Raw genomic sequence first — 25,173 nt, 5'->3', positions numbered from 1 at the left:
TATCATCAGGTTTGACCTGACCAAATTTTAGATACTAAACAAACTGAAGACATCTCATTTTCTAAATACAGTGGAACCTTATATATATACCGTGTGTGTGCGGACAGAAAATCACTTTACAGAATGATTAGTTTGATTTGGTGAGAGCACAAAAGTCCAAACGAGAGTATGCAAATTACGACCGTTATCTTTTTTTAAATGTTGTTTTGGCATTTGATGTCCTTTGTATTGAGTTCTTCCGCCGCCCCAGCGCAAATATCAATGCCACATGATTATGTGTTCTAACTGGCTCCTGTTTTTCTTCACACCCTTTTAACTGCTTGAAAGGTTAATGATGTGTTTCGGTTCTCGGAAGCTTCAACTTGCAGCTTGAAAAAACCCCCCAAAAAACGGACGGAATCAATTAGCTCCAATCTTTGGCGGATAACCGACGATGACCGTTGCAATGTCTGCGGGGCTTCCTGCCACATCACGACACTTCTATTCATTTCCTGTACCCTGCTGGCTGTGCTAACAGCCGGAGATCATCAGAGGTGAGCTGCGTGGGAAACGGATGAATGAGGTGAGACGTGCTTGGAATCCTTGGGTTTTCATTTGAGCAGCAGGCGGAGGAGGAGGTAGAAAGGAATCTGGATGCGGCGCAGGTTGGATTTGACGACAGCTGACAAGTGCAGCTCGTCAAATAGTGAACAGGGGACAAAGAAAGTAGAGCACGGGTCAAGAGTGCATGAACATGTGTGTGAGGGTGTGTGTGTGTCAGAATTCCCATGCAACTGAACTTCCTCCCATCTGATGTGTCTGGGCCGGCTCCCAGCCAGCAGACAGACTCCTCTCACCTTCAAAATTTAAAGGAAACTAAAAGGCTCCTGTAAACATGTTCCAGTTGGCCTTGAGCGCCGACTAGAATCTGAAGAAAAAAGCATCCCCAAGTCTTTTGTAGTGGCGTTATTGTAATAGACAGCGATATTTAGATTGTGGTAGGTCTTTTTTTTTCCTTGTCTATATGCTTCAGAAAGTCCAGATTGTGGCTTGAGTGCTGACTAAAACTAGGACAAGAGATTTTCATGTCTAAGATTCACCATAAAAGAGAGCAACTGTTCATTTGATGATACCTTTTCACAAACAGAACACATCTTGGAAAAGTTACTGTAACTGGTCTACAAGGCTGCTTGAGTGATGACGAGAACTAGCACTAGGATGCTTCGCTGGCTTGTTTAGCATCACGGTAAAAGGCATTTAAAAAAATTGTTTAGTGGTACTTTTTTTCTGCGAAGATGCTCTAGCTTATAAAAAATGCCGCTCAAGTGGCGACTAGAACTGAGAGACGAAGCTATCCTGTTTTAGTTTCGCTGTATAAGACAAACATTTTGCTCATGGTACTTGTTTTAAGAGCATTTCTAATTTTGTCAGTGCAGTTTTTGCTCTTTTTCTCTTTTCGGTCTATCTGTGCCCTCTTAAAATGAAACTGATGTGAGTTATTCCGCCCCAGAATGATGAACAATCTGTGACGAGTTAAATTAGACACTTTGGAAACAAAGTAGCAGCTTTGTGCTTGCTCTTTTTGGCAGAGCAAGCTAGCACTAATTTCCCTTTAGGGAGTGACAAAAAAAGACCCCCCCCCCCCCAAAAAACCCCCAACACTGACTTAAAAATAAACTGCGCTGTTAACAATCACGTGGTTTATCAAGACCAGCCCTAAATTGGGTCTTCGGCCTACCGTGTTGTCTAACTGAGGCAATAATGGCAGATGTGCAGCAGTTAAAAATGGAAATGGCGACAAATTTTGCTCTTTCCAGTGTTGCCTTGACATGAGTATAATTCATATTCATGACCACACTTAGAGCTGAAAACACTTGTATGATAATTTGTAAATGAATGGAAATTCCATTCATCTCTTCCAACGCTGCAAATAACAATGTTTTTCATACAGTGTAATCTTGATTCAAAGTGGGAGGTGTCTGTCAGAGCTGAAATCAAAGCACTTTTTGTGGCCTAAGAATACCCAATACAGTCCAAGATCAATGTCCTGTACTATTACCATAAAATAAAAATGCTTTCTAAAATTCACTTCATAAAATCGAGAGAGGTTTCAAATGAAATGAAATCCTCACCAGGGCAAGGAAGCATGCAGGCCTCCTTCAGTCGGATTCGCTTATCTCCATCGACGGACAACTCCAGACTCCCGCACAGCTCCTCGTCCACTTGGCCGCCACTGTCCTGCTCGCCACCACTGCCATCCGACACGAAGCAGATGAGGTTCCGATAGCGTGTACCGTGACCGCACACCACACTCTGAAAGACCACCGAGACCAGTGGCTGATTCAGCGGGCAGCATGTTTACGATCAATTTCCTAATTTTCTGTGAGTCAGCCCCGAAGACAGTTTCACTGGACGACATGAAATTTGATGGGCAGGTCTATAATGAGCATACCCCGTCGCACCCCCCCCCCCTTCAAAAAAAAAAAATACATCAAGAAGACTTGCCTGAAAACGCAGAGGTAGTCAGCCATTTTGATTTGAAGACACCACTTTAGCATAATTTTGACCCTTTTCACAAAGCCAGACCCCAAAGACACTTTCAATGAAATTCGGGAACACCCATAAAAAAGTCTCAAGATGCCACCACGGCTGAACAAAGGACAATTTGGCCATTTCTTTGAAAGACACACTTATTGGACTGGATACAACTTTATTGTCAAATGTGCTGTATGTGTAACATACATATGTTATAACAAATGTTGAAAAAAGAAAATTGTAATTGTATAAATGTCCATTGGCAAGAATGATAGCTTTCAACATTGGAGCGTGGCGGCTAAGCTTGATGATCCAGTTTGACTTTATGTAATATTCCATACTAGTCATGATCTGTTAATTTCTCCCCTTGGTGTGTGGTTTAGGGAAAGGTTTAATAATTGGATTTGCCATAAAATTAATTAAGATGAACAACTCAGATAAATGGGTCGTTGAGCCCACATTCCTCTCTGCTCATCACTTTTGCTTTAGGACACCAATGTATTAACGTACAGCCAGTCATCAAGCCTTTTTTTTTTTTTTTGAGACTGGATAATCCACACACAGTGGTTGAATGGAGCACATCCATCTATGGCTTGTACAAACCTCCACACGGCACTCTGACCAGGCGCTGTACTGCCATCGGTAGCACGGCCGCACCGGACACGGCTTCCACTGCACCATGGGCGAGGAACACGGACGACCGTCGCCCTGCGAGGCCTGCACGACAGACCTCTGACGCCACATCTTGCCTGGGGACCACACCGAAGGAAATGACATCATCAGTTGGTCACATTAATAAATACGTATCTACTGCCTCCTGTGTCCATGCAGCAAGGTCTCATTTGTCTTTACAGGAACGGAAAATAACCTCTCTCTATAATTTTTTTTTTAAAAGTGTCATTTTGTCACTGTGAGCGTGTTGTATAATTTTAGCGAGCTCCTGCCATCTGTTGGTTTTTTTTTGTTCTTATTTCACTTCATCAATCAGCAAACTTTTTCTGAACGAGCGAATGCAGAGCATTGATCACATGAGAGGCGAGAACAAGTCTAAAAATAGACATTGTTGCGGAAGAGTGCACGTCATGAAAGGGACCCCGTTTCCATTTTACGTGCACGCACCTTGACAATCCGCGGAACCTTTCATACCACATGCATGCGCACGTATCTAAAGAGACATGCACTCAGATGTACTCACACACTCATTTGATCGGTCAATTGATCTTTTATTCTTTCGGTTCTCCTTCAAGTTGCTTTTTTCCAATGGCCATTGGTCTGACTGTCTAAATTTTTGTAAACAAAGCACTTCAAATACCAATGGTTTATGCTTCATGTTTCTTTTTCCCATTACTGTGATTGCTCAACATTTTTTCTAAACAAAGGACAATGAGTTGAATTGTGTTATTTTGAGAGGTTTCGACTTTCGGTTTCTTTTACCCACTGCCATCAACATGATTGGCCAATTTCTTTCAATTTATTTATTTTTTCAAAATTATTATATTTCCTATATACATATATATATATATATATATATACACACACACACACACACACACACACACATGCTTGTGTCCCTGTTGATGTTTTGCATACAAAACATTTGAGTCATTTTAGTGCATCAAAGTGTCACACATCACTTACCTTCTAAACCGCAGGTCTGCGAGCACTCGGACCAAGTCGACCACTCAGACAGCTGGCAGTTGACTGGACACTCCACCACACAGGAGGTGTTCATTCGCCACTTCTTCTCCAGGTCCAGCTGTACACCCGCACACACAGCGCATTAACAGAATAATGCGGTAGCTAGTAGCAGAGATGGGCAGTGTGTCTCTGGGATGGAACGGTCCATTCAACACCCATTTTTGGGGTGGCGGATAGAGGACGAGAAGTTTTTTTTTTTTTTTTTAAAGGACGGAAGTAGCGCAACGTTAAGCTATTATATTATGCTAAGATCATGCTGTTATCACGGCGGTATTAAGTTGCGTTATTATGCTGCGTAATTACGCTATGTCATTATGTTATGTCACTGCACGATGTAATTAGGCTACGATGAAACTTTTCGAGGTTGCGCCGCAATGTTGTCAATATACGAGTCACACACACATATATATATATATGTATATATATACCTGTATATACACATACATATACAGTATATATACATATTTATATGTATATATATATCCCACTCTGCTTGGCTCTCGACGAAGGTGGACGCTTTTTTGCTCAGCTCCTGCCCTCACCCCCACCCTCTCCTTGCTCGCCACTTAGTCTTTGTGCTGTCTTTGTCTAACTTTTCCTAGCCTCCTACCGTATTTTCATCCGAAGAACTAACCATGGAATTAGTTGGCTGGTCTCTCGATGCAATCGACAAATTTTTTTTGACGAAAAGAGCAGGCAGTGGGGAGCCTGCTTGCCCCCTGCGGACATTTGCTGCCGGATACGCCCTTGATCCATGGAGAAAGTGGAGAATGGCGTGCCCGTCAATACTGTCCGTTGAGGATGTGGAAGACATCTACGTTATCGGCCTTTTGATAACAGGTATGCTGCTGTTTGGTATTGGCAGCTTTCTGTTCTATCGCAAAATTCAACCGACAGGAGCGGCTTTATTGGAAGGGAAGAAGCTGCCGGTCATTCTGGATGGTTTGGCGCGAGTGTCCAACACTCAGACTCAAGCGGTGACTGAGCTCAACCGCAATTTGATGCGGTTTTGGAGCGACTCCGTACGATCGACAACAACACGGAAAAGTTGGAATCCGCGCTGCGGAAAGAGATTGCGGATTTGGCTGATCGGCGCTATTGAAGAGATACAGGCCACGGACTCAAGGCTGTCTGAAATTGTTGGCGGCCGTCCCTCCAAAACAAACAACGCTATCTGGCCCTTTCCCCTGGATGGAAGTACGCATGGAATCTAGGGCCCCCACCATCACCCCCCTCCTTCTCGGCCATGGACTGATAAGCCGGGACTGTCTTCATGAGCAGACCTCAACGAAGCAGCTATGACCTGTACATACACAACTGGACAACCACACGCGCATACACATCCTTATTATCACCGTCTTCATCGCTCCGATTCTTTCTCCCCCGTGACGTGGTTCGATATGCAGAGCGCTCGTGTTGTCCGTGCAGCTGGTCAGGACGGCCGCGTCGCGGTCACCCCCCTCCCCCCTCCTTCCCATTCATCCTCCCCCTTATTACATGTTATGTCTTGTGACTTATTGTAACTGTCATATGCTTATTTATGTGCTAGGGTCTTTTTTATCCTGGACTTAAATTATCCTCAGAAGAGGATAGTTCGAGCGTGGGTTTTTTTCCCTCTCCCTACCCAGCGTTTTCCTTTCTGAATTCTGACTGTAATTTCCCCATTGCGGGACAAATAAAGGGATATCTTATCTTATATATATATATATATGTATATATATATCGCAGTGCTATTTACAATTGTTTTTCACATCATTTAATTATTAGTATTTTTTTTTATTCAGTAGCCTGACAGCAGTCGGTAGGCTACTGAATAAAAAAAAATACTAATAATTAAATGATGTGAAAAACAATTGTAAATAGCACTGCGATATATATATATATATATATACACACACACACACAAAAGAAAATTATGCTAAGCTGTGATGCTACATCATTACACTACATCGTTATGCTACGCTGTTACGCTACCACTGGATGGTGGCACTCCAACTCCCACTGGCTTTTGCAGCCGTCTGATGATGTGCAGCAACCATACATCATGAGCTTTGTGAATGAACCAAACATCACCGCAGGCTACAATTAAAGCAACCAGAGACTCGCTGTAAATGAACACAATTCGCCGACCTGCAGCGACAACATCAGCACAGACGGGAATACTGCACAATATTTCACACCGTCATTAAGTACAATGCAGAAAGGATCAAAGGCAACTCACCTCCTCACAGAACTTTATGTCCACCGATTTGCCGTCACTCCGAACGCAGTCCAGCATGCGCGTCTTGATTCCTTGCCCGCACACGGCGTTTGGACTCAGTTGACACGTGCTCCAATCTGAACACAATGAGAATACAAAACATAAAATAGTAATTTTAAATAGCTGCCAGACACAACACCAACAAAACCGCTTTGGTCCTTTGCATAGCATCTGTTGCTCGGTAGATTTCATGTCTCATCATTTCATGAAATAAAGTAAATAAAGGCTCAATTCCAATTCTTCCCCTTAGCAGGTAGTGCTTCGCCTTTGTCTTTGTTGTTCCCCTGCCCTTGGCCTAAATTCAGACCACCAAGGTGAAAGGTTCCGGAAAATACGCCTTAGAATAGGGACGCCACTCGATCACATTGCATCATCACCCTTCACCGCGTGCTGGCTATGTAGTAGCCAGACCTGCCAATCATTTACACTTACAAGAGGTGAGGCTGTCTTGTGTCAAATGAATGTTATTTTTATTCATTGCTTTTTGATTTAAATTTCTCTGACAGTTTACAGGAAAATGTCAGTTCCAAAATTGACTGGTATTTTAAAAATTGCTTATGATAAATGTTTCATACCACACGGTAAGGTGTACGGTGAAACAACATAACATGGAGGGTTTCATGCAGCTCTGTGGTTCAGCTTCTGCATCGTTTTCTTCCAAAAACAAAACAACGTGGCTGCTTTTAAATGCTTCTCATGCACGCCACTCTGCATGCATGAGAAAAAAAAACCCAGGAAGGCCAACATCGACTCCAAGCTGACAAAAACAACTGTGTCTGTTTTTAGCTTCAGTCAGTTCATTTATGAACAGCACAACACAACAATATATGCAGTATGTGTGTGTGTGTGTGTGTGTGTTCTTAGTGCACTATTCTGGGGACCGAAATGGATAAGAACACGAGATGAGAAGGTGAAGCTTGGATGCTTTCCACCGTGGCTTTGATTCAATGATGCGTTTGGCTGGAAGGAACCATATTCTGTGAAAAGTGGGGCTGTGTGTGTGTGTGTGTGTGTGTGTGTGTGTGTGTGTGTGTGTGTGTGTGTGTGTGTGTGTTTCAGAATCCCCATGCTATTGAACTTCCGCCCATCTGATGAGTGTGTGTGTGTGTGTGTCTGTATCAGCTGAGTGAGAACATGTCCACTAAGGAAACATGATTCTGAATGCTACATAATTGGCAATTAAAATGTTTTTGCAAAGACACATGGCCCAGACCATAGACTGACCAAACAGAACATGGGTTGGAAACTAAAAATCAAAACTGACCTGCAGTATGAACACAGCCTGACTTACAAAAAAAAAATATATATATATATATATATATATCATCAAAAAACAAACTTGACCAGAAACAGATTAATCAGTTGTCAAACTTCATACTTTTTTTTACCGCCTGAAGGTATGACATAAGTATTTGTATTACTTCTATGTTGTTATCTGCTTATGAACCAAAATGCTAGAAAAAAAAACCATCCATCCCAGACAACCTCAGGCTCTGAATAAAGTGATGCGACCTTACGCAAAATGAAACCCTTAATAATCGCCAGGCATATGTTTGTTTGTAAATAAATGCTATGCTGTTGTCAGCTCATCTTGCTAATGCTATGCTACTAAGACTGAGTAGCATTGCATTAGCAAGATGAGCTGACCACATTATCACTTAGTAACTACGGCGACGGGGCTTACCTGTGATGTTGTAGAAGTAGTTGAAGCAGTTGAGGTTGAGGCTGCAGGGTTCTTCTTCGATGGTGTCAGGACAAAGTCTACCTGCGCTAGGCGAGCGTAACGTGTACGCGGTACGAATGCGACCGTTGCTTCTGGTGCATGGCTGAAACCAGGCAAAAAAAAAAAGTGGGTATCCAACTTCTTTTAACATGATTTTGGTTGGATTCTTCCACAATTCTTGCACAAATACTGAGAAACATGCAAAAATTCGGCAGAGCTACTTTTCCACATGCTGACCTCACTTAGCTAGCTTTTGACATTTTGCGCTTTTGACGTCAAGCCACCTGTCAACACGCACCTACACAGAGGTCTTTGTTCCTTCGCTTGAAGAAACACGGAAGCTGTCATGCACGTCTTTTTTTTTTTTAAACGACAGACATTTTGATGGCTCTTCTCAACTGTTGCATCAAATCCCATTCTCCCTCCAAAATCCCACTCCACAAGCGTGACTGACTGACTGACTAAACAAACAACCAATTAATTGAGTCACCACCTGACCACCTACCTAACCAGTTGAGCAACTAACTTAGTTGCAGATCAACTAACAAATTAACAATACATAATAAGATTGAGATTCTTCAGACTTCGTTCTCGGGTTAACCCACCGTCACAATCTGGCTCACATCCTCGCCGTCTCAGTTCAGCTTTCTGGGAATGTTTCTTCATCAAAATATGAAAAGTCAACATTCTTTTTTTTCTTTTTTTGCTCTTGATTCAAGAGCCCCGCGGTCCAATTAGGCACCGTGAATTGGGGAAGTGCGCTAACGGCTCGGAGCGTTGACGCCTCCTGGGAAATGTTCTCATATCCAACGCGGGCGCTTACGGGATGACGAGTGGAATAGATTAGAGCCAAAATGGTGGCAAACCTTTAAGGGTGACGACGGTACCTGAGTACAGGATTCATATTGATTCAGAGTATTACAGCACAAGCCTGGGGAAGGAAGCCGAAGTTTTCCCTATTTGTGGAATGTTCCCCTAGGTTTTTTTTAGGCTGTGCAAAAACGCATTTAATGGCTCAAATATCAATCTAACCCACAACAAACCTTATTCTCTAAACCACTAAACATTGACTTTTTGTCCTCATAAAATGGATTGGTTGGTTTGTTAGTTAGTGAATTACTTGCTTCGTTGGTACTAAGTTTGGGGGCCAATTGGTTCATCGGTTGGTGGTCTGTAAGTCAGTCAATTAGTCAGTTCAGTGGTCACTTTGATTGGTTGTCAATAAGTTCATCAGACAGTAAGTTGCTAATCAGGTGGCTGGTTAGTTAGTGGGTTAGTAAGTTAGTTAGTTGATTATTTCATTGGTTGGCTAGGAGGTTAGTCAGCAAGCAAATGAGTTGGTCAGTAGCCTAGTTAGTTGGTTTGTATGTGTCAGTTGGTTGATTAGTTAGTAAACTAGTTGGCCACTTGGTTGGTTAGTTGATGGGTTGGTCAGTTGTTTTGTTAGATGTTCAGTTTGTTCGGTTAAATAGTTGGTTGTTTGGTTCGTCATTCAATTAGTTGGGTATTGGGTAATTTTCTTGGGGTTGTTCAATTAGTGAGTGACTCTGCACCTAATTTGTACTGTAAACTACTGCCCCCTACAGGGCATTATGATATGACCCCCCCCCGCCCCCCCGCCCCCCCCCCCCCACACACACACACTTTGGTGGAGGCCTGTGCTTGACTGTAGCCACGTTTAAGTCTTTCTAAGACCATTTTTGAGACCACTTTGATAACCCCGTCGTTTCGGATTTAAGGATTAAGAGTTAAGACTTTTTGAGGCCCGGCAGACACCTTGTACTCAGGGACGCTGTAGTTATTAATGCGGTTACATTAACACAGTCACATGGATTTTTGTGTAGTGTAGTGTGTGTGTTTGTTTGCGCGCGCGTGTGTGTGAGTGTAGTGTCGAGCATGGTGTGTCATCAATCATTTTGCCTCCCAGATGAATACGCTGTCAAGCGTTTGTATGTTTGATGTATCAAGCACTTTTCCTGTAACATCTCAGTGCACACATCTCTTGACAAACACAATACAGACTCCTAGTAAATATTTGTGACATTACGAGAACTGGTCTGCATTCTCACCAGGGTGCAGCGGGTCCAAGGACCCCAGTCATTGAGGACGCAATCTTCAGGGCAGGGCAGCCGGCTCTCTCGGGCCCCCAAGGGCATCTCCTCTGGGTCGCACAGGTAGTCCTCCACCGCCTCCGAGGGCCCGTCGATGGTGTTGAGCATGCACCTTTCCGCAGCGAGAACACAATTAGGAGGCCCCGGTGGAGCGACAGAGATAGTTAGGTAGAGCAATAGAAGGTTCGTCGGTTATTTGGTTGTTGAGCAAGTTGCTTGGACAGACCTTTTGTGTTCAAGGGCTGTATTGACTTGACTTGTCAGTTGTTCTGTTCCCTGGTCAATTACTTTGATATTTAATTAGTTGTTTGTGAGTTTGTTAGATGATAATTCGAAGTAGTCAATTATTTAGTTGGTTTGGTCAGTTGGCAAGTAGGTGTTTAGTTAGTCGGCAAATGAGTTGGTTAGTTAGATGCTTTGTCAGTTGGTTTGTGCGTTGTTCGTTGGCCAGTCAGCATAGTAATTTTTGTATTTATTTATTTATTATTTGATTGCCATTGTTTAATTAGTTAGTTACTAAGTTACTTAGTCATATAGCTCAGGAATTGTTGAGTTGTTATTTTGTTGTGTCCAGTTGGTTAGTTAGTTAGCTCAGTAATTGTTGAGTTATTGTTGAGTTGTTGTGTCCAGTTGGTTGGTCACTTAGTTAGTTAGCTAACTAGCTAGCTCAGGAATTGTTAAGTTGTTATTTTGTTGTGTCCAGTTGGTTGTTCAGGTAGTCAGTTATTTAGATAGTTGCTTGTTTGGCTGGTTAATTAGTTGATCGCTTCTATGGTTGGTTAATCACCACTCATTAATTAACCAGGTGATGCAATTGTTTCGGTAGTCGGTTGGTCAGGTGGTTGGTTTGTTTTTTTGTTTGTTTGATGATTGGTTAGTTTGTCAGTTGGGGAGATGCTCAATTAATTACAATAGTCAAATAAATATACATATGTGTGTGTGTATATATATATACAGTATATACCTGTATACCAAAAATAATTTTTAAGAAAGGAAAAAAAAACTTTACAACAGGCACTTTGACAGCAAGGTTGAACTGAGAAATTATTTCCAAGGGTGTCTAGTAAACAAAGAACAATACGCATACAGACATGAATCTTTTTTTTTTTTTTTTTTTACAACTTAAGCTAAAAATAATACAGTGTAACACAGCATGTGATGCCTACCGGACTTTTCTGGTCTGCACGCCTTCTCCACAGTTCTCCTTCAGGTCCACGTTGCTGACCTTCCACATACTCCAGGGCTCGGCCACCCACACGTACTGATTACAGTCACTTTGGCACGGCACAACCTCATACACCTGAGGACCCGACGCATACCTTAATCAATACCTTTTGTGATTGACAGCTGTCATGGAGTTATTCATAAACATGCCGTTGTAGAAGCAGAACAAGAAGAGGTGAGGAAAATATTGTAGTAGTTACCTGAGCCTGCGGCAGTCGGCATCGTCCAGAAATCCAGTGGAGCAGGATTAAAAGGAGACAGAAGGATTAATGAGCAAAATGTTTGGACGGGGAACACAGATTATTAATTTAACAAAGCACGGGATGTCATGAGAACACACGCACATATCCAATGCGGTACATTCACACAAATCTGTAACTCATACAGTAATACAACCCCCGCCCCACACACATTCATGTATACACATTTATACAGTAGTCGCACACATTCACAGACAAACATACATAAAGACATATCATACGGTAAGTCATTATGTCTTCCTATTTGTACTCAGTTCGCACAGAACATGTGTCAAGATTCTGTTCTTGTGTGTTTCCAGCAGGTGGCTGTGGAGGGCCTGCCCTCCTGCGTGCACACCTGCTGCCAGTGTTTATCAGCTAGCCATGTATTTTAAGGACTGCCTCAGGGCCAATTCTCTGTCGGATTATTGAAATTGTTTGCTGCTCATGCTCAAGTGTTGTTGTTTTTTTTTTTTTAAATTTCAATCTTTCGATTTTGTCATTATTGTTTTTGCTCTTGTCCCTCTTTTGTAAGTTCCGATATTATTTTGTCTTTGAACCCGCTCTTGTTTTGTTTTCCTGGAATTGTTCTGTTGTCATTTCGTTTCTATTCTCAGCTTTACTATTCCCTTTTTTTTTTTTTGTGCCTTATTTTTGTTATGCATTTTGTTTGTGTCTACGTTTGTAGGATCCACTCACCATTCGGTTCATCTGTGTGCCAGCATACAGAGTACAGATAGGAAAGCGTGGCGTAAAGCTGAGTGAGAGCACAAGGGCGACACTTTGGGCCTTTACCGTTCACATTAGCACTGACACTAAGAGTGTGAAAGGTGGACAGTTTCAGCACAGTCGCTGCTCAGCAAAAAAATGTGCAAGAGCTGCAATAACCAGAGCAAGCTTCAGCTGGTAACGCATTAATAATCAACTGCTCTCTGCACCATTCGCATTGTCACACTGTCATAAAAAAGCACTCCACTGCGCACTGGGGGCGAGGCCATTATTTTTTGAATAACAATGTTAGCTCAAATGAGGTTTATACAGGCAAGTTGGAATTTTTAATTTGCGTGCCCTTCATTGTCAGACCACACTGAGTCACAACATGCCAAATTGCGCGAAGGTCTACTGGAAGAGATGCCACGTAATAACAGCAAAATGAGGCAGAGAAGGTCCCAAACTAAACGTCAATCATAGCTGTCCTTTCTAAAGTGTAGAGATGATATTGGGAGTAGTGGTGCATGTTCTGTTTGTTTTGCTGCTTCATGTTTGTTCAAGTAGCAGTTGTTTGAAGGTTAAATCGTGTATGGCATTCGATATTATTATATAACATGGCGTAAGCTGTCTTTTATTACTGGTCCATGTTTAATTTTGTTCTGTTATTTTGACAGGACATTGATGACTTGAGGAATGAGTGCCTTCATGTATGAGCTATTTGCGATATGAACCGAATCTTGGGTATTTTTTTTTAGTCTTGGGATACAAACAAAATCATTAAAATAGAAATACAAATGTGCTTCAGACCAGCACCAAGAGACGGGGGTGGGTGGGGGGGGGGGGGGGAGTGAGAGCAAACTTCACTTCATCTGGCCACCATCAATTTACATTTGTTTCCTTGCAGGTGAAGGACAAAATCAGTTGTTGGTACGAACGCACCATTAACCTCGTTTGCCGACCGCCAATTGTGTCCACAGAAGAAAAATGAGGCAGGACAAAACATTAGGTACAGTCATGTTTCATACTCTCTTCTTCCGTGTTTGGAGTTTGATTTCAATTGTGAGAATGACCTAAGATACAAGTGTTTTGAGAAACCACCATCGAAACTTGTACCTCAAGTAACCACCGAATCAGGCAGAAATTCCTGCTGCAATAATACAAATATAATACAAATTGACATACCTCGAGAATACAAACTGGCATACTCACTTCAACAAAAGTTCTTGGCACCAAATTAGCACAAAATGGTCTCAAGGAAATACTTTTACAGCAAATGGGGTGAATTCCCAAATTTAAAAAACTGCAAATATTCCTATGCAGGTTCCGCACCTGATTGACGTGGTCCAGCTTGGGACAGGGTCTTCCCCCGTTGTAGGGTTTCTCCCGAAGCCACTTGGAGCGCACTTTGACACCGCTGCCGCACGATTTACTGCAGCGAGACCAGTTGGACCACTCGCTCAACTTGCAGTCGGATGGACAGGCAATGATGCATGCCTCCTCGATGTAACCTGCCAGGTCAAAGTCAAAAGGCATTACTCTTGATGGGGGGTTTTTTTTGTTTGTTTGTTAGGTTTTTGGTTTTGTTATTTTTGGTCAAACGCGTCTCTGACATGTTTAACATCCTCCCACATTGCCACGGAAAGCAAACAAAAAAATTCTAGACATGCCTTAGTAGAAATCACAATGAAAAAGATTCACCGCAGATGTGTCTTTGACATGTTTAAGATCCTCCCACATTACCACAAACAGCAAAAAAGAAAAGAAGATTCACCCCACACATGTCTTTTGTTGTTTTGATGTTCTCACGTCAATGCAGGAATAGCTATGAAATAGATTCACCTTCAGCATGGACACAAATTAATGTGGATACTAGGGAAGGGCAAGTAGCGATGCAACGTATCGGGCCAATAGCGGCCTTATTTCAACATATCGGATAATTATGAAGGATGCCGATACCAGACGCCGATATCGAAGGCAATAAAATCTGACATTTCATGAGTCTTTTTTGCCAGTAGTTGATGCTGCACTGCAGACGTTTAACATTATGTCTTGCAAACTCCACACAGGAAGGCCGCAGCCGAACCCTGCCCCACTCCTTTTTGAGGGGGACGTGCTAACCAGTCTCCCGCCGTGCCGCCTCTCGGTCATCAAATCTCAAAAACCTGATGTGCTATATCAGTGGTCCCCAAACTTTTTCCTGTAAGGGCCACATAACTTTTCGCTTCTCTGATGGGGGGGCCGGGGCCAGTTTGTAACAGCAAGTGTGACTGCAAAAGTACCTAGACGTAAAAATGTATTGTTTCCCAGAAACCCACACAAAATCAAATAACTTTTTTTGATACACTCGCGGTATTAAAGACGTCTTTCTCCTCGGGACACACCACCTCTGCGACAGCATTCATGCATTTCTTGACAAACTCTCCTTACCGCTGCTTGCTATCAGTTGAGCAAACCAAAAGCTAGCCCAAACAGATGGCTGGTTCAGCTGAGCTTGGCGTACAAATGTATTTTGCTGAGCTAACGTTCCTCTTTTTAGCGTTGACAGTTTGTCTGCTCTCATTTGCCCATGCAAAAAATCATACTTGTTGTTGTGACGGGATTCATAGTGTCTCCGCAGATTGTATTCTTTGAATACCGCCACTGACAGATGAGACAGACAATCTTTTCTTTGCATTGAAAAAAAAAATCGTTTCTCCATTTTGGGTTAAATTCCCTGTATTCTGAATAATTTTTTTTCTCTTACCTCACCTTTTCGCCATGATTACGTTCTCTTTGAGAGGGACGGGTTTAGGATTTTTTTTTCTGGGGTTGCCAGATAACGGCACAGACCGCAGAAGGATGGAACAAATGTCACGTTATACTGTATGTGTTTATGAAATTGTTACTAGCTAATAGTTAATCATGAAAATCGTTCATAACTAAGGAATATGTTATTGCAAAAGCCAAATTTTATATTAAAATACAAATATACATAGATGAAAAATAAATCAAAAGACTCTCTGGTATTGTTCAGGGGGGCCGGACCAAATGTGGAGGCGGGCCGGATCCGGCCCGCGGACCGTAGTTTGGTGACCACTGTGCTATATGAAAAAAAGTAAAGACATTTTTTTTTCAATCAGTGTCAAAAATGCATTTCGAGATATATATGAAGTCATCTCTGATTGAAATTTGCTGTTGACCAGCCTATGGTGCCTCGGTCTTCTTTTGATGCACAGTACACCGACCCCTGCAGAGAGCGCATTGCCCAGTAAGGCGTGCACCCTCGTAAATCAGGTGTCTCATCTGCATACCACATAGACAGTTTCCAGGGCCAACTACCTGTTGGACGCACTATATCTCTTGCGTGAGTGACGGTGACTCATTTCCACTTAAGGAGTGCGCAAAAAGACACCTGGCAGAGCACGACAAGTGAATAAGTCCCATTTTATTGCTTGGCTCCGCGATGAAAATGTGAATTTGGTTTTAGAATTCCGCGTCTGACTCAAATGAGTCCAAATTTTGGGCACTTTGGTCTCTGAGACAATAAGATAAATTGGTGGCAGCGATGGGCTAGTAAATGAGTTAAGCATGAAAAAAAAAAAGGGTTGAAATGCGAAACATCGGAACTCATTGACAGTTTGAAAGCAAAATTCCAATTTAAAAACTGAGCTGAACTGAAAAGAGCAGACAGTCTTCTTTCGCCAGACAGTAATTACCAATTACCAAAAAGCGGACACAAGAAGCTTTTTGTGAAAAGAAACAAGTCAAGCAGAAGAGTCACTTTGGCACCACTACTGGGTGCTTTTCATGACACAAACAGCAAAAATAGGCTTTTCAGGGCAAAATAATAGGTTACAATATTTATCCAAGATAAATTATTGACAGAAAAACGTGAAATATTATGTCACTCTATCATTTGCACATTTCAATTCCATTGGCTCAGTCACTGCACTACTTCATATTGCTTGGTGACTCTCTCTGCACATTTGTGCATCCATTGGTGCACATTTGGTCTCCCCCCCCCCCCCCCCCCCAAATCCATGCTATTGGTCAGTCCCCACGTGGTCTGTTATTTTTAACAAACGATGAACCAATCAAAAGTGTCGGAAATATTCACTTAATTGAACAACTGTCTGAGAAGTGTCGTATAATGCCGCTTCTTCTTGACTCCCAACTTCACCGCATTTTTTTTTTTAAAGCCTCAATACTGTATTGAAAGTCTGTTTGCTGTTTCGACAATAACAAATGAAAATAGTCTTCTTAAATATATTTGAGTAGGCCTGCTTTGTTAAAATTTGAAAGCTGTAATGCTCCGGAGCGGAAGGAAGCAGTCAGCTTCGAAGGTACAGTCAGTTGCTGACTGATTTATTTCCACCCATTAGCCAGGCGAGTCAGCTCATCATTTTTTTCCTCTTTTTTCCCCCCCTTTTAAATTGTATCACGTATGGTTCGAGATCTTTGAAATAGAGGATGGAAAGATGATGTAACCACAGTCATTAACTTTGGTTAAATATCAAAGGCCCTTTTCTCCTGTCAGGGGCTCGGCACGACCACAGACTTTTAATTGGCACTGCCCGCGGCGGCGGCAATGTGTCCGTAACATTCTAATCGATGACAGTGAAATAAATCTTTTTCTCTGCAAATTAAATTAGTGAATGAACGTGGAGGTGTTCTATTGATGTTCGTGTGCAATGAAAATTGACAGCAATAGAAGGTGTAATACGAAATTTAATGGTCTAGTAATCTTGTTTTTATTCCATGAAAAGTAGGGGTTCTGGAGAGACCCCAGGATTCTGTCTCACAGCAACGTCATTTTGGAGAGTATGACTGCCAATGGAAAATTGTAGAATTGTAATTGCCATCTTTTGAAAGTGAAATCATGAGAAGAACAGTGCATGTTTTCATGCGAAGGGGATTAAGTGACACTTGTATGTCTGTGAGTGAGACACTCCGGATTGCTGCCTCATCACGCTCATTGATTTTGCTAATCGAAGGCGGAACAACAATAAACTGCACCCCCATGGGTCTGCTGAAAAACAACAGAGCATTGAAAACCCGTGCGTGTGCTGTCTAAAACCGAAGATAAACTGTAACACCGAAGCTTTTGCAGCCACTGGCATTCCTCTTCGCTACAAGAACAGCAAAGTCATCTCAAAGTGCTTCTGTGTGAATATCAAAGACACCTTTGTCGTCACTGAACCGAATGTGAATCGAAATATTTGGCTCTTTGAAATAATTGGTTCTTCTGGAGCCAATTATTTCATAAGTCGAGGTACCACTGTACTGAAGACAATTTAGAGTCACCAGTGACTACTTTTTTTTCTTAATTTTTGATTGAAGTCAAACATGCTTTTTGGGGACATCAAAGACAAATTAGTTTGGGCGCACCTCATGAGTGTGTTTTTTTGTTAACATACACTTCAATTAAGCTAACCGACACTTTTGTTTTTGATTAACACTGATGCCAATTTAATTTGGAGTTAAAAAAAAAAACACTGGCATTTGTGTTTTATTTTATTTTTTTACATCAAAGATTAATGAGTCTTCCAAGAACCAATGTACCCGTTGTCAGGAACGCAGGCAGCACTTTAGTTGGACGTTAATGTTTTTGTCAACATGAAGGACACATCTGAGTGCTCCACGAACCTCATGAAATGTTTTCGAAACCATCTCTGTTGACTCTTCTGATTGCATTGTAAAAATTATTACTTCAATGGTTACCTTCGGGCGATGCATTCTTTTTTTCAATCGGGACCGAATCGATAGAAAGAAAGATAAAAACAACACTGAAGATGATTGGCATCACAGCTGCAGGCATTGGGTCATCAAAGATGCAAGGTCACATCCAACACAAGCAATGTTGATGACAAAAGGAGAACGCAACACAACACAATGAGTGATAAACGACGTTTCAGAAAACTCGAATGTTTTGTGAACAGCAAAGACACCGCAACTAACGTTTTTGTAAACAACAAAGGCAACCGAGTCCTCAAAACTGTATGCAATCATGTTTTCAGAACCTTCAAAAGAAACTCATCATACGTGTTTTTTCCCGGGAAAATGAATAAAGTTAATGTGAGCATTTCCTCAATAAATTTATTTCAAAAACAATATCACGAAAAATAACTTGGACTTCAAGCAACCTGATGGAGGTGATGATGTTTCCGAAAATATAAAAGGCACAACCGAGTTTTCCAACGAACCAAATGTGGTGTTTTTCGAAGAAACCCTGACAGTTTTGACTCCTCAATGGCACCTTTTCACAATACTTTTTTTTTCAATTGAGGGCAGAAATGAAAAAAAAGATAACAGCAACACAGATGATTGGCATCTTGGCTGCAGGCATCACGTCAAAGAAAAAAAAGGGCACGTCTGACAGAAACAATGTCGATGAAGACAAAGAACAAAGTGAGAGAAGTTCATCCATCCATCCATCCATCCATTTTCTGATCCGCTTATCCTCACAAGGGTCGCGGGGGGTGCTGGAGCCTATCCCAGCCGTCTTCGGGTAGTAGGCGGGGGACACCCTGAACAGGTTGCCAGCCAATGGCAGGGCACACAGAGACGAACAAGCAGACGCCGAGAGAAATTCGACAAATCCGCTTTTCTTCTTTTTTTGCATTCATACGATTCAAATGTCTAGCACGTTCTGTTTGGCAGCAATTTCCCAACCAGTCTGCAGATTTCTCCGCTTGAAGTACTTCCCATCCCAGATAAGAGCTGACAAGTCGGACGGGAAGGACGCCGACGGAGCGCGGCGGAAAAGGAGGCCTCCTAAATTGTCAAACAAAAGTCCCTTCGCCTCAGATAAGCCTTTCACCGACCTCAAGTTATGGTGACAGGTGCTGCAATAAGATACAACCTTGTTCCAAAAATTAGGTACACCTGCATATCTGAGCCAACTGATTTGTGACGACAAGCTCGACTGTTCAAATCATTCGAATAGTTTTTATGCTCAATAAAGTCGAGATTGAAAAAACCCCACAATATTGTTGTCAAGTTTTTCTAAACAATTTCAAATTGAAAAGTTGTAAAATAAAAATAGAAACTGTGTCAAATCAATAGAAAAACCCCAAATTAATTCAAATTATTTTACACTGGATTCTGAGTAAAGAAAATCATTTTGTTGAAAAGTGCATAAAATAGTGACAATGAATACAGATAAATATGATTCAATTCAATTAAATATAGTGTCAAATACAATTAGATATTTGACTTGAATATGAAAACCCGATTTCAAGAAAGTTGTTGTGAAAGGTAAATATCGTCGGTTGCCGCTTTTTTTTTGTTGGCACCAAAAAGCTGACGTGTCGCATTCTCCTGACATAACAGAAAAACGGAAACAAGTACTCTGACAAACGCAAGCTCTAAGAGTGCGAATGTGGGTGCAGTAAGTGTGTCGGTGCTGATTCAATTTGTGTGCAACAAAGTGTGTCGGTGGAAAAAGTGCCAGAGACAAAAAAAAAACAACAACAAAAAAACCGACAACAATCCAAGAAAGCCACAAGCAAACAACAGACACAAAAGACAAGTATTCAACTGACCGTTGGGTCAACAATTAGGACATCTACATTGGACGTCATGCGTATCACCTCCAAAATATCTACATCAACACGGTGATTCAAAACTAACATTTTGTATTGTTGGCAGAGAAAAAAAAAAAGAGGCGTGTTGTCGTGGTTAGCCAGAGGCCCCGACGAAACACCCTGCCTGCCACTTTGAGTGAATGGAACCCAGTAAGCTGTAAAAAAAAAATTGACCCAAGTCTATTTCACCCATTAGTACACCTGTGTCAAACTCAAGACCCGGGGGCCAGACCTGGCCCGCCAGGTCAATTTATGTGGACCGCGAAAGCAAATCACGGGTGTCAGCGAGCTAAGATCTGTTCCAAAATGTCAAATCTTCATGTGGAATAAATAACATTGAGATTTTGCAATAATTTTGTTACCCTGTTTACCCTCACTTGAACAATAATTGAACAAACTATTTTAATCAACCTGACCGATTTCAAAACTAGCAAACTATTAATTTGTTTTGTACAAGTAATAATTTTGTGCTTTCACTGTCATAACGGCCCTCCAAGGGAAGACATAACTCCAAATTGGCCTGCGACTAAAATGAGTTTGACACCCCTGCATTAGTGCATGCTGTATGAAATAGCAAATATGGTTCGATATGGTTCGATAAATATGGTCTGTCTCACTGGCTTTAACACCAGGAAATGGGTGTCCGCATCACAGCCCAACTCAGCCTGCATTTTAGAACCACCTCAGAAGGTTCTGAAAAGCGGTTCCATTGTAAATGGAAAAGCGACCACTCAAGAGCCAAGCAAGGTGTGGAACCGGTGCAATGGAAAACAATGGCAACACCTTTGATGTCTTACCGTGACTGTTGCATCTCGCTGTCTCCACCAGACGTCCATCCTGGTCGTAGCAGACCATGGCCTGATATCGGTAGCCCTGACCGCACTCCCTGACGTCGCCCGTCACCTTCAGCCCCAGGGCGCTTTCGGAGCGGCCCCCTTCGGGCAGGATGCAGTCGGACCAGTTGCCCACCGGCTGGGCGTTGTACTTGTCGCAAGGGCAATACTGCGTCTCGCTCAGGGGGTACATCTGAGTGTTCTTACACTTGTCCTTCTTCTTGCTCCTCCCTGTGAGAGTGGACACAAGCGATGTGATAGTTTTAAATTAGCGTTTCATTCTCTTTGGTTTAGGTGTAGTTGGACAGGGATCTATCCGGGAGGGGCAAAAAACTGGGTGATGGGTCGCACGTATCCCAACGTACGACTGTATGCGATGACCAAGAGGCTTACCGATTAATGCCCTCTTCCGGGTGCGCACGCCCACGCAATCGGCCGAGCAGGACGAGAACTTGGACCAGTTGGTGAGCTGGCAGTCGTCCTGGCAGGGCAACTGGCAGCGCTGGGTGAGAGCGGGCATGCTGCGGGCCAGCTGCAGACACTCGCCCACGTCCACCTGCGTCCCGTCCAGCTGCCGACACGACACGGCTGGATGCGCCGCCGGCCACAATAATAAGAAGTCAAAGGAGACCAATTACGGTCAAAGGTTTTAGTTCAACAATATGCACATTTTCAAAAAAAATTGGAGTCCGCTGAAGCTCGCTCAAGTGTTTTCATGACCAGCAAGACAATTCTTGATATACATTTTAGTCCTTTCACAATACAAAGTACAAGGAAAGAAATATCATATCAACACTCCTCGTGGTTCTCTTTCGAGGCGAGAACATAATGAAATTGATTATTGGGCATGACCCCTGAAATTCAATTTTCATGAAAGCCACCCGGGATTCCTCACCCACCAAGTATCATGCATTGTCAAGAAACAAGATGACGTTTAGCTTCTCCCTTCCTGTTCTGCGCTTCCTCCCAAACATCAAGAAGGCACCTTTGATTAAAAATGCATGGCGGGGGCCTGAAGTGAAGGAAGCAATGAGCACCAATAATCTAGACTGTCAAGTGAGCCTCAAGAGGCATCATTCCAGGTATAAATGTGAGGATTTGAGATGGTGGCATGTGGGCTGAAAAAGAAGCGTCGACCTACAACGACAACCTCCTTTGGATTTGTTCCATTCCATTGTATTCCGTTCATCTGGTTACATTATTCTTGGCTATATGAGGACTGGGCAATATAGCCAAAAATCAGATATGATGTGATGTGATTATGAGAACATTTATTGCACGTATTTCAAAAGTGTACAATTAAAACTCAGCACATTGCTGATAAATATTTAACACACGACATATTTTTCGATTTTCTGATTTGTATGTTTGCTATGTAGCTGTTGTCTTATTCTTTATTTTCTCTAGACAATCCTTTATTGTTCATAGCTGGTTTACTCTCCGCTGTAAAAGTCTGATGTAGCAGCTAAGCACTTATTCTGGTGTTTCGCTAACATCCATTGCACGTTAGCTTAGCGGTTAGCACGGCTTCCCTATCTTCCATTACCAACTCAAACTGCTACCATAGAGATGAGGATTAGTTAGAAGAGTGGCTTCAAAATGTGATAAATATTGATTATAAACTGCTCCAGATGACGCGCATGACACAGCTGTGTGTTGTTAGATTGCATTTTTGAAGAGTCTTGATGGCTTCTGCAATTGCGTTAACAGATAGCGGTGATATTAGGAGGCGGATTACATCGGTTACGTCCCCACTGAAGGCCCAGGGAAGAAATGCAGAGTTGTGTTTCTACACAAGTGCGATCTAAGCTTACGTACCTCGTGTTTGAAGTCCCGGCCCGCAGTTTTCCTGAGCGCCGGGTCGGTCCTGCCTGAGGAGCCAAGGAACCAGCTGGCACTTTCTCCACTTGTGGGACTTCCACCTGGAGGAGATCAAAACACAAGATAGACAATACGGTCGACCCCCGCATGCTTGCAGTCGCAAGTAATGAATTCACAGATTCCCCCCCCCGTGGAAGCTATTTTCAGCTATTCACTGATAAACTCAACATATCTCAAACTCAACTATATCGTGGCTCATTATTTACACCGCCGAAACAGCAATGATTTTTAAGAAATTTGATTTTATAGTACACAGGCCACTCTGAATTTAGAGTTGCACACCTATAGCGTAGTACCACGTTGAATAAAACGAACAGCCGTTGTCATACTTTCTCCTTCAATGCACATTGTGCTGGTCGTTCTGTTGTACAGGCTTTGGCCACGTGGTAGCAGTATAAGACAGACCTATGGCAATAGTGTACTGGTGATTTTTCTGTCCTCTTCTCATTAGAGTGGAAATATTAGTCCTTCACAGAGGATAAAGAATATGTGCCTATGAGTATTGTTATTGGTATGTCTCGCACCGTTTGTGTTCACATATCTGTTGCTTAAAGGGTAACACAGTCACATTGATGCTAATTGTTAGCACCTGCCACCACACAGCGCTTGTATCTCAAGTTCGTGCTCACAGGTGAAAGCAAAATCATCCGATCGACGGCTCCGAAAGGCTCCCAAGTTGACCTACTTGTATCTAACACGTTTATGTAAGACACCAATGTAATTGCGTTTCCACTCACGTCACCGGCAGTACTAACTGGCGTGTGGTGAAGTGAAAGGAAACATAACGTGAAGTCATCGCTGCCACGTGATTGTGAGGTCATCAAAGACAAGCGTTCTTCATGTTTATTAGCGGTGTCTCGGAGTGAGCGCACAAACAAACAAGCAGGCAGGCCTCATCAAAGGCGCTCACCGCATGACTGTGACTTAATTAGTCATCCCGACGCACGTCCCTTTGCACACATCACTTTTTATTACACCTGACAACACGCCCAAACAAGGTGCCACGCGCATCTATTAATATTCAAACACACACGCACAGCAGATATTTCCAGAGATGTGAGGAGACAAACATATTTACTATCTTTTTATAGATTACAGAGAAAAAGAACAACAAATAACATTTGCTTGAAACCTTAACCCAGGCTTGAAAGACTCATTTGAATCATTCATGCTTCATGGCAACATGAAATTGAAACTTTAACCCTGGCATGAAACCTGAACATTTTCTTCCGTCTTAGAAACTCAGACCACGCTTCAAATGCCAACCTTGGCTTGAAACCCCACTCTTGGCTTGAAATCCCAAATCGAAACTCTGACCCACGTTTAACACCATAACCCTGACATGGACCGCAAATTAGAAACCCTAACAAATGCTTGATCACGTGACAGTCTAACTCAAGCTTGAAAGCAAAATTTGACACCCTAACTCAGGTTTGAAACTCTCATTTCAACCGTAACTCTGCCTGAACTCATTCACTCCCAAAGACATTTTTAAACGTCTTTTCAGACTTGGTCTAGAATTGGCTGGTACTGATTAAAAGGCTAATTTGAAGATTTTCTCAGAACCCCAATTTGAATCCTTAATTGACATAAAATGCCAATTTGAAACCTTAACCCATGTTTGAAGACCTAACTTGAAACCCCAACATGGGTTTGTATCTTGTACCTAACCCATGTTTCAAACCCTACTTACAAAGAATCAGCCTGGCTTGAAACACCAACCCTGCTTCAAAAGCCCAATTTGATACCAGAACACTGCCTTAAAACCCCAATTAAACTTAACCTCTCTCTTGAAACCGTAACACTGGCTTTAAAATACTGATTAGAAAATCAACCCTAACCCACACTTGAAACGCCAAGCTGAAATACCTGACCATCACTTGAAAACCCAACCCATTCCTGCCATGAAACCTTTATACAAAGTTTAAAAAAAATAATAAAAAACACCTAAACTTGCTTTGAAACCCTAATGCTTATTTGCAACCCTTTACCCAAGCTCAGTGGCTACTATGTTGCGATGAGTTAATGTAGTTTGTGTTTACCTGAACCCTGGACACGTTTGTGTTGGCTGACATTCTCGATCCTCCTCCAACACTTCAGGACAATCCTGACCTCCGTTGGAAGGCGCCTGGATCACCAGACGCTTTCTGTATTGTTTGGTCTTCACGGCGTTACCACCTGAGAAATTTGACACGTGATGAGAAGGATGTCAAACAGGCTAAACTTCAGCTGTTTTCACGCAAACGCCTCGAGAATTGATTCTGAGCTGCACATCGAACAGGACTGGTGGTTAGACAAAAAGAAAAAAAGAAAAACGGCGTCTAATGAGCTAAATTGAGCTTCACAGGTACACAGCATCAAAGACAATTTACAGTAGGGGCATAAACAAAGAAAATTTGCATCCTCAATTCACC

General features: G+C 42.4%; 1 protein-coding gene across 8 annotated transcripts in view; it reads right to left on the bottom strand.

The window, feature by feature from the left end:
• thsd7ab (thrombospondin, type I, domain containing 7Ab) overlaps positions 1-25,173 on the bottom strand; it is a 76,131-nt gene that overhangs the window by 6,210 nt on the left and 44,748 nt on the right. For all 8 annotated transcript variants that reach the window (XR_015101253.1, XR_015101254.1, XR_015101255.1 and 5 more), the window contains 12 exons: positions 24,802-24,937; positions 22,697-22,800; positions 21,272-21,466; positions 20,843-21,109; positions 13,809-13,988; positions 11,473-11,611; positions 10,265-10,418; positions 8,157-8,298; positions 6,434-6,549; positions 4,153-4,270; positions 3,118-3,263; positions 2,112-2,292 (listed from right to left, as the gene is read on the bottom strand). Coding sequence is in view for 4 of the 8 variants with exons in the window: in XM_086114301.1 (XP_085970427.1) it covers positions 2,112-2,292; positions 3,118-3,263; positions 4,153-4,270; positions 6,434-6,549; positions 8,157-8,298; positions 10,265-10,418; positions 11,473-11,611; positions 13,809-13,988; positions 20,843-21,109; positions 21,272-21,466; positions 22,697-22,800; positions 24,802-24,937 (1,878 nt within the window). In the remaining 4 variants the exon portion in view is untranslated. The remainder of the gene's footprint in view (positions 1-2,111; positions 2,293-3,117; positions 3,264-4,152; positions 4,271-6,433; positions 6,550-8,156; positions 8,299-10,264; positions 10,419-11,472; positions 11,612-13,808; positions 13,989-20,842; positions 21,110-21,271; positions 21,467-22,696; positions 22,801-24,801; positions 24,938-25,173) is intronic.

This window comes from Hippocampus guttulatus, chromosome 6, assembly GCF_054856545.1.
Source record: "Hippocampus guttulatus isolate MCC_2025c chromosome 6, RoL_Hgut_1.0, whole genome shotgun sequence".
Lineage (NCBI taxonomy): Eukaryota > Metazoa > Chordata > Actinopteri > Syngnathiformes > Syngnathidae > Hippocampus > Hippocampus guttulatus.
Note: the sequence above shows the minus strand (reverse complement) of the source record. Positions and strands in the feature narration are given on the sequence as shown.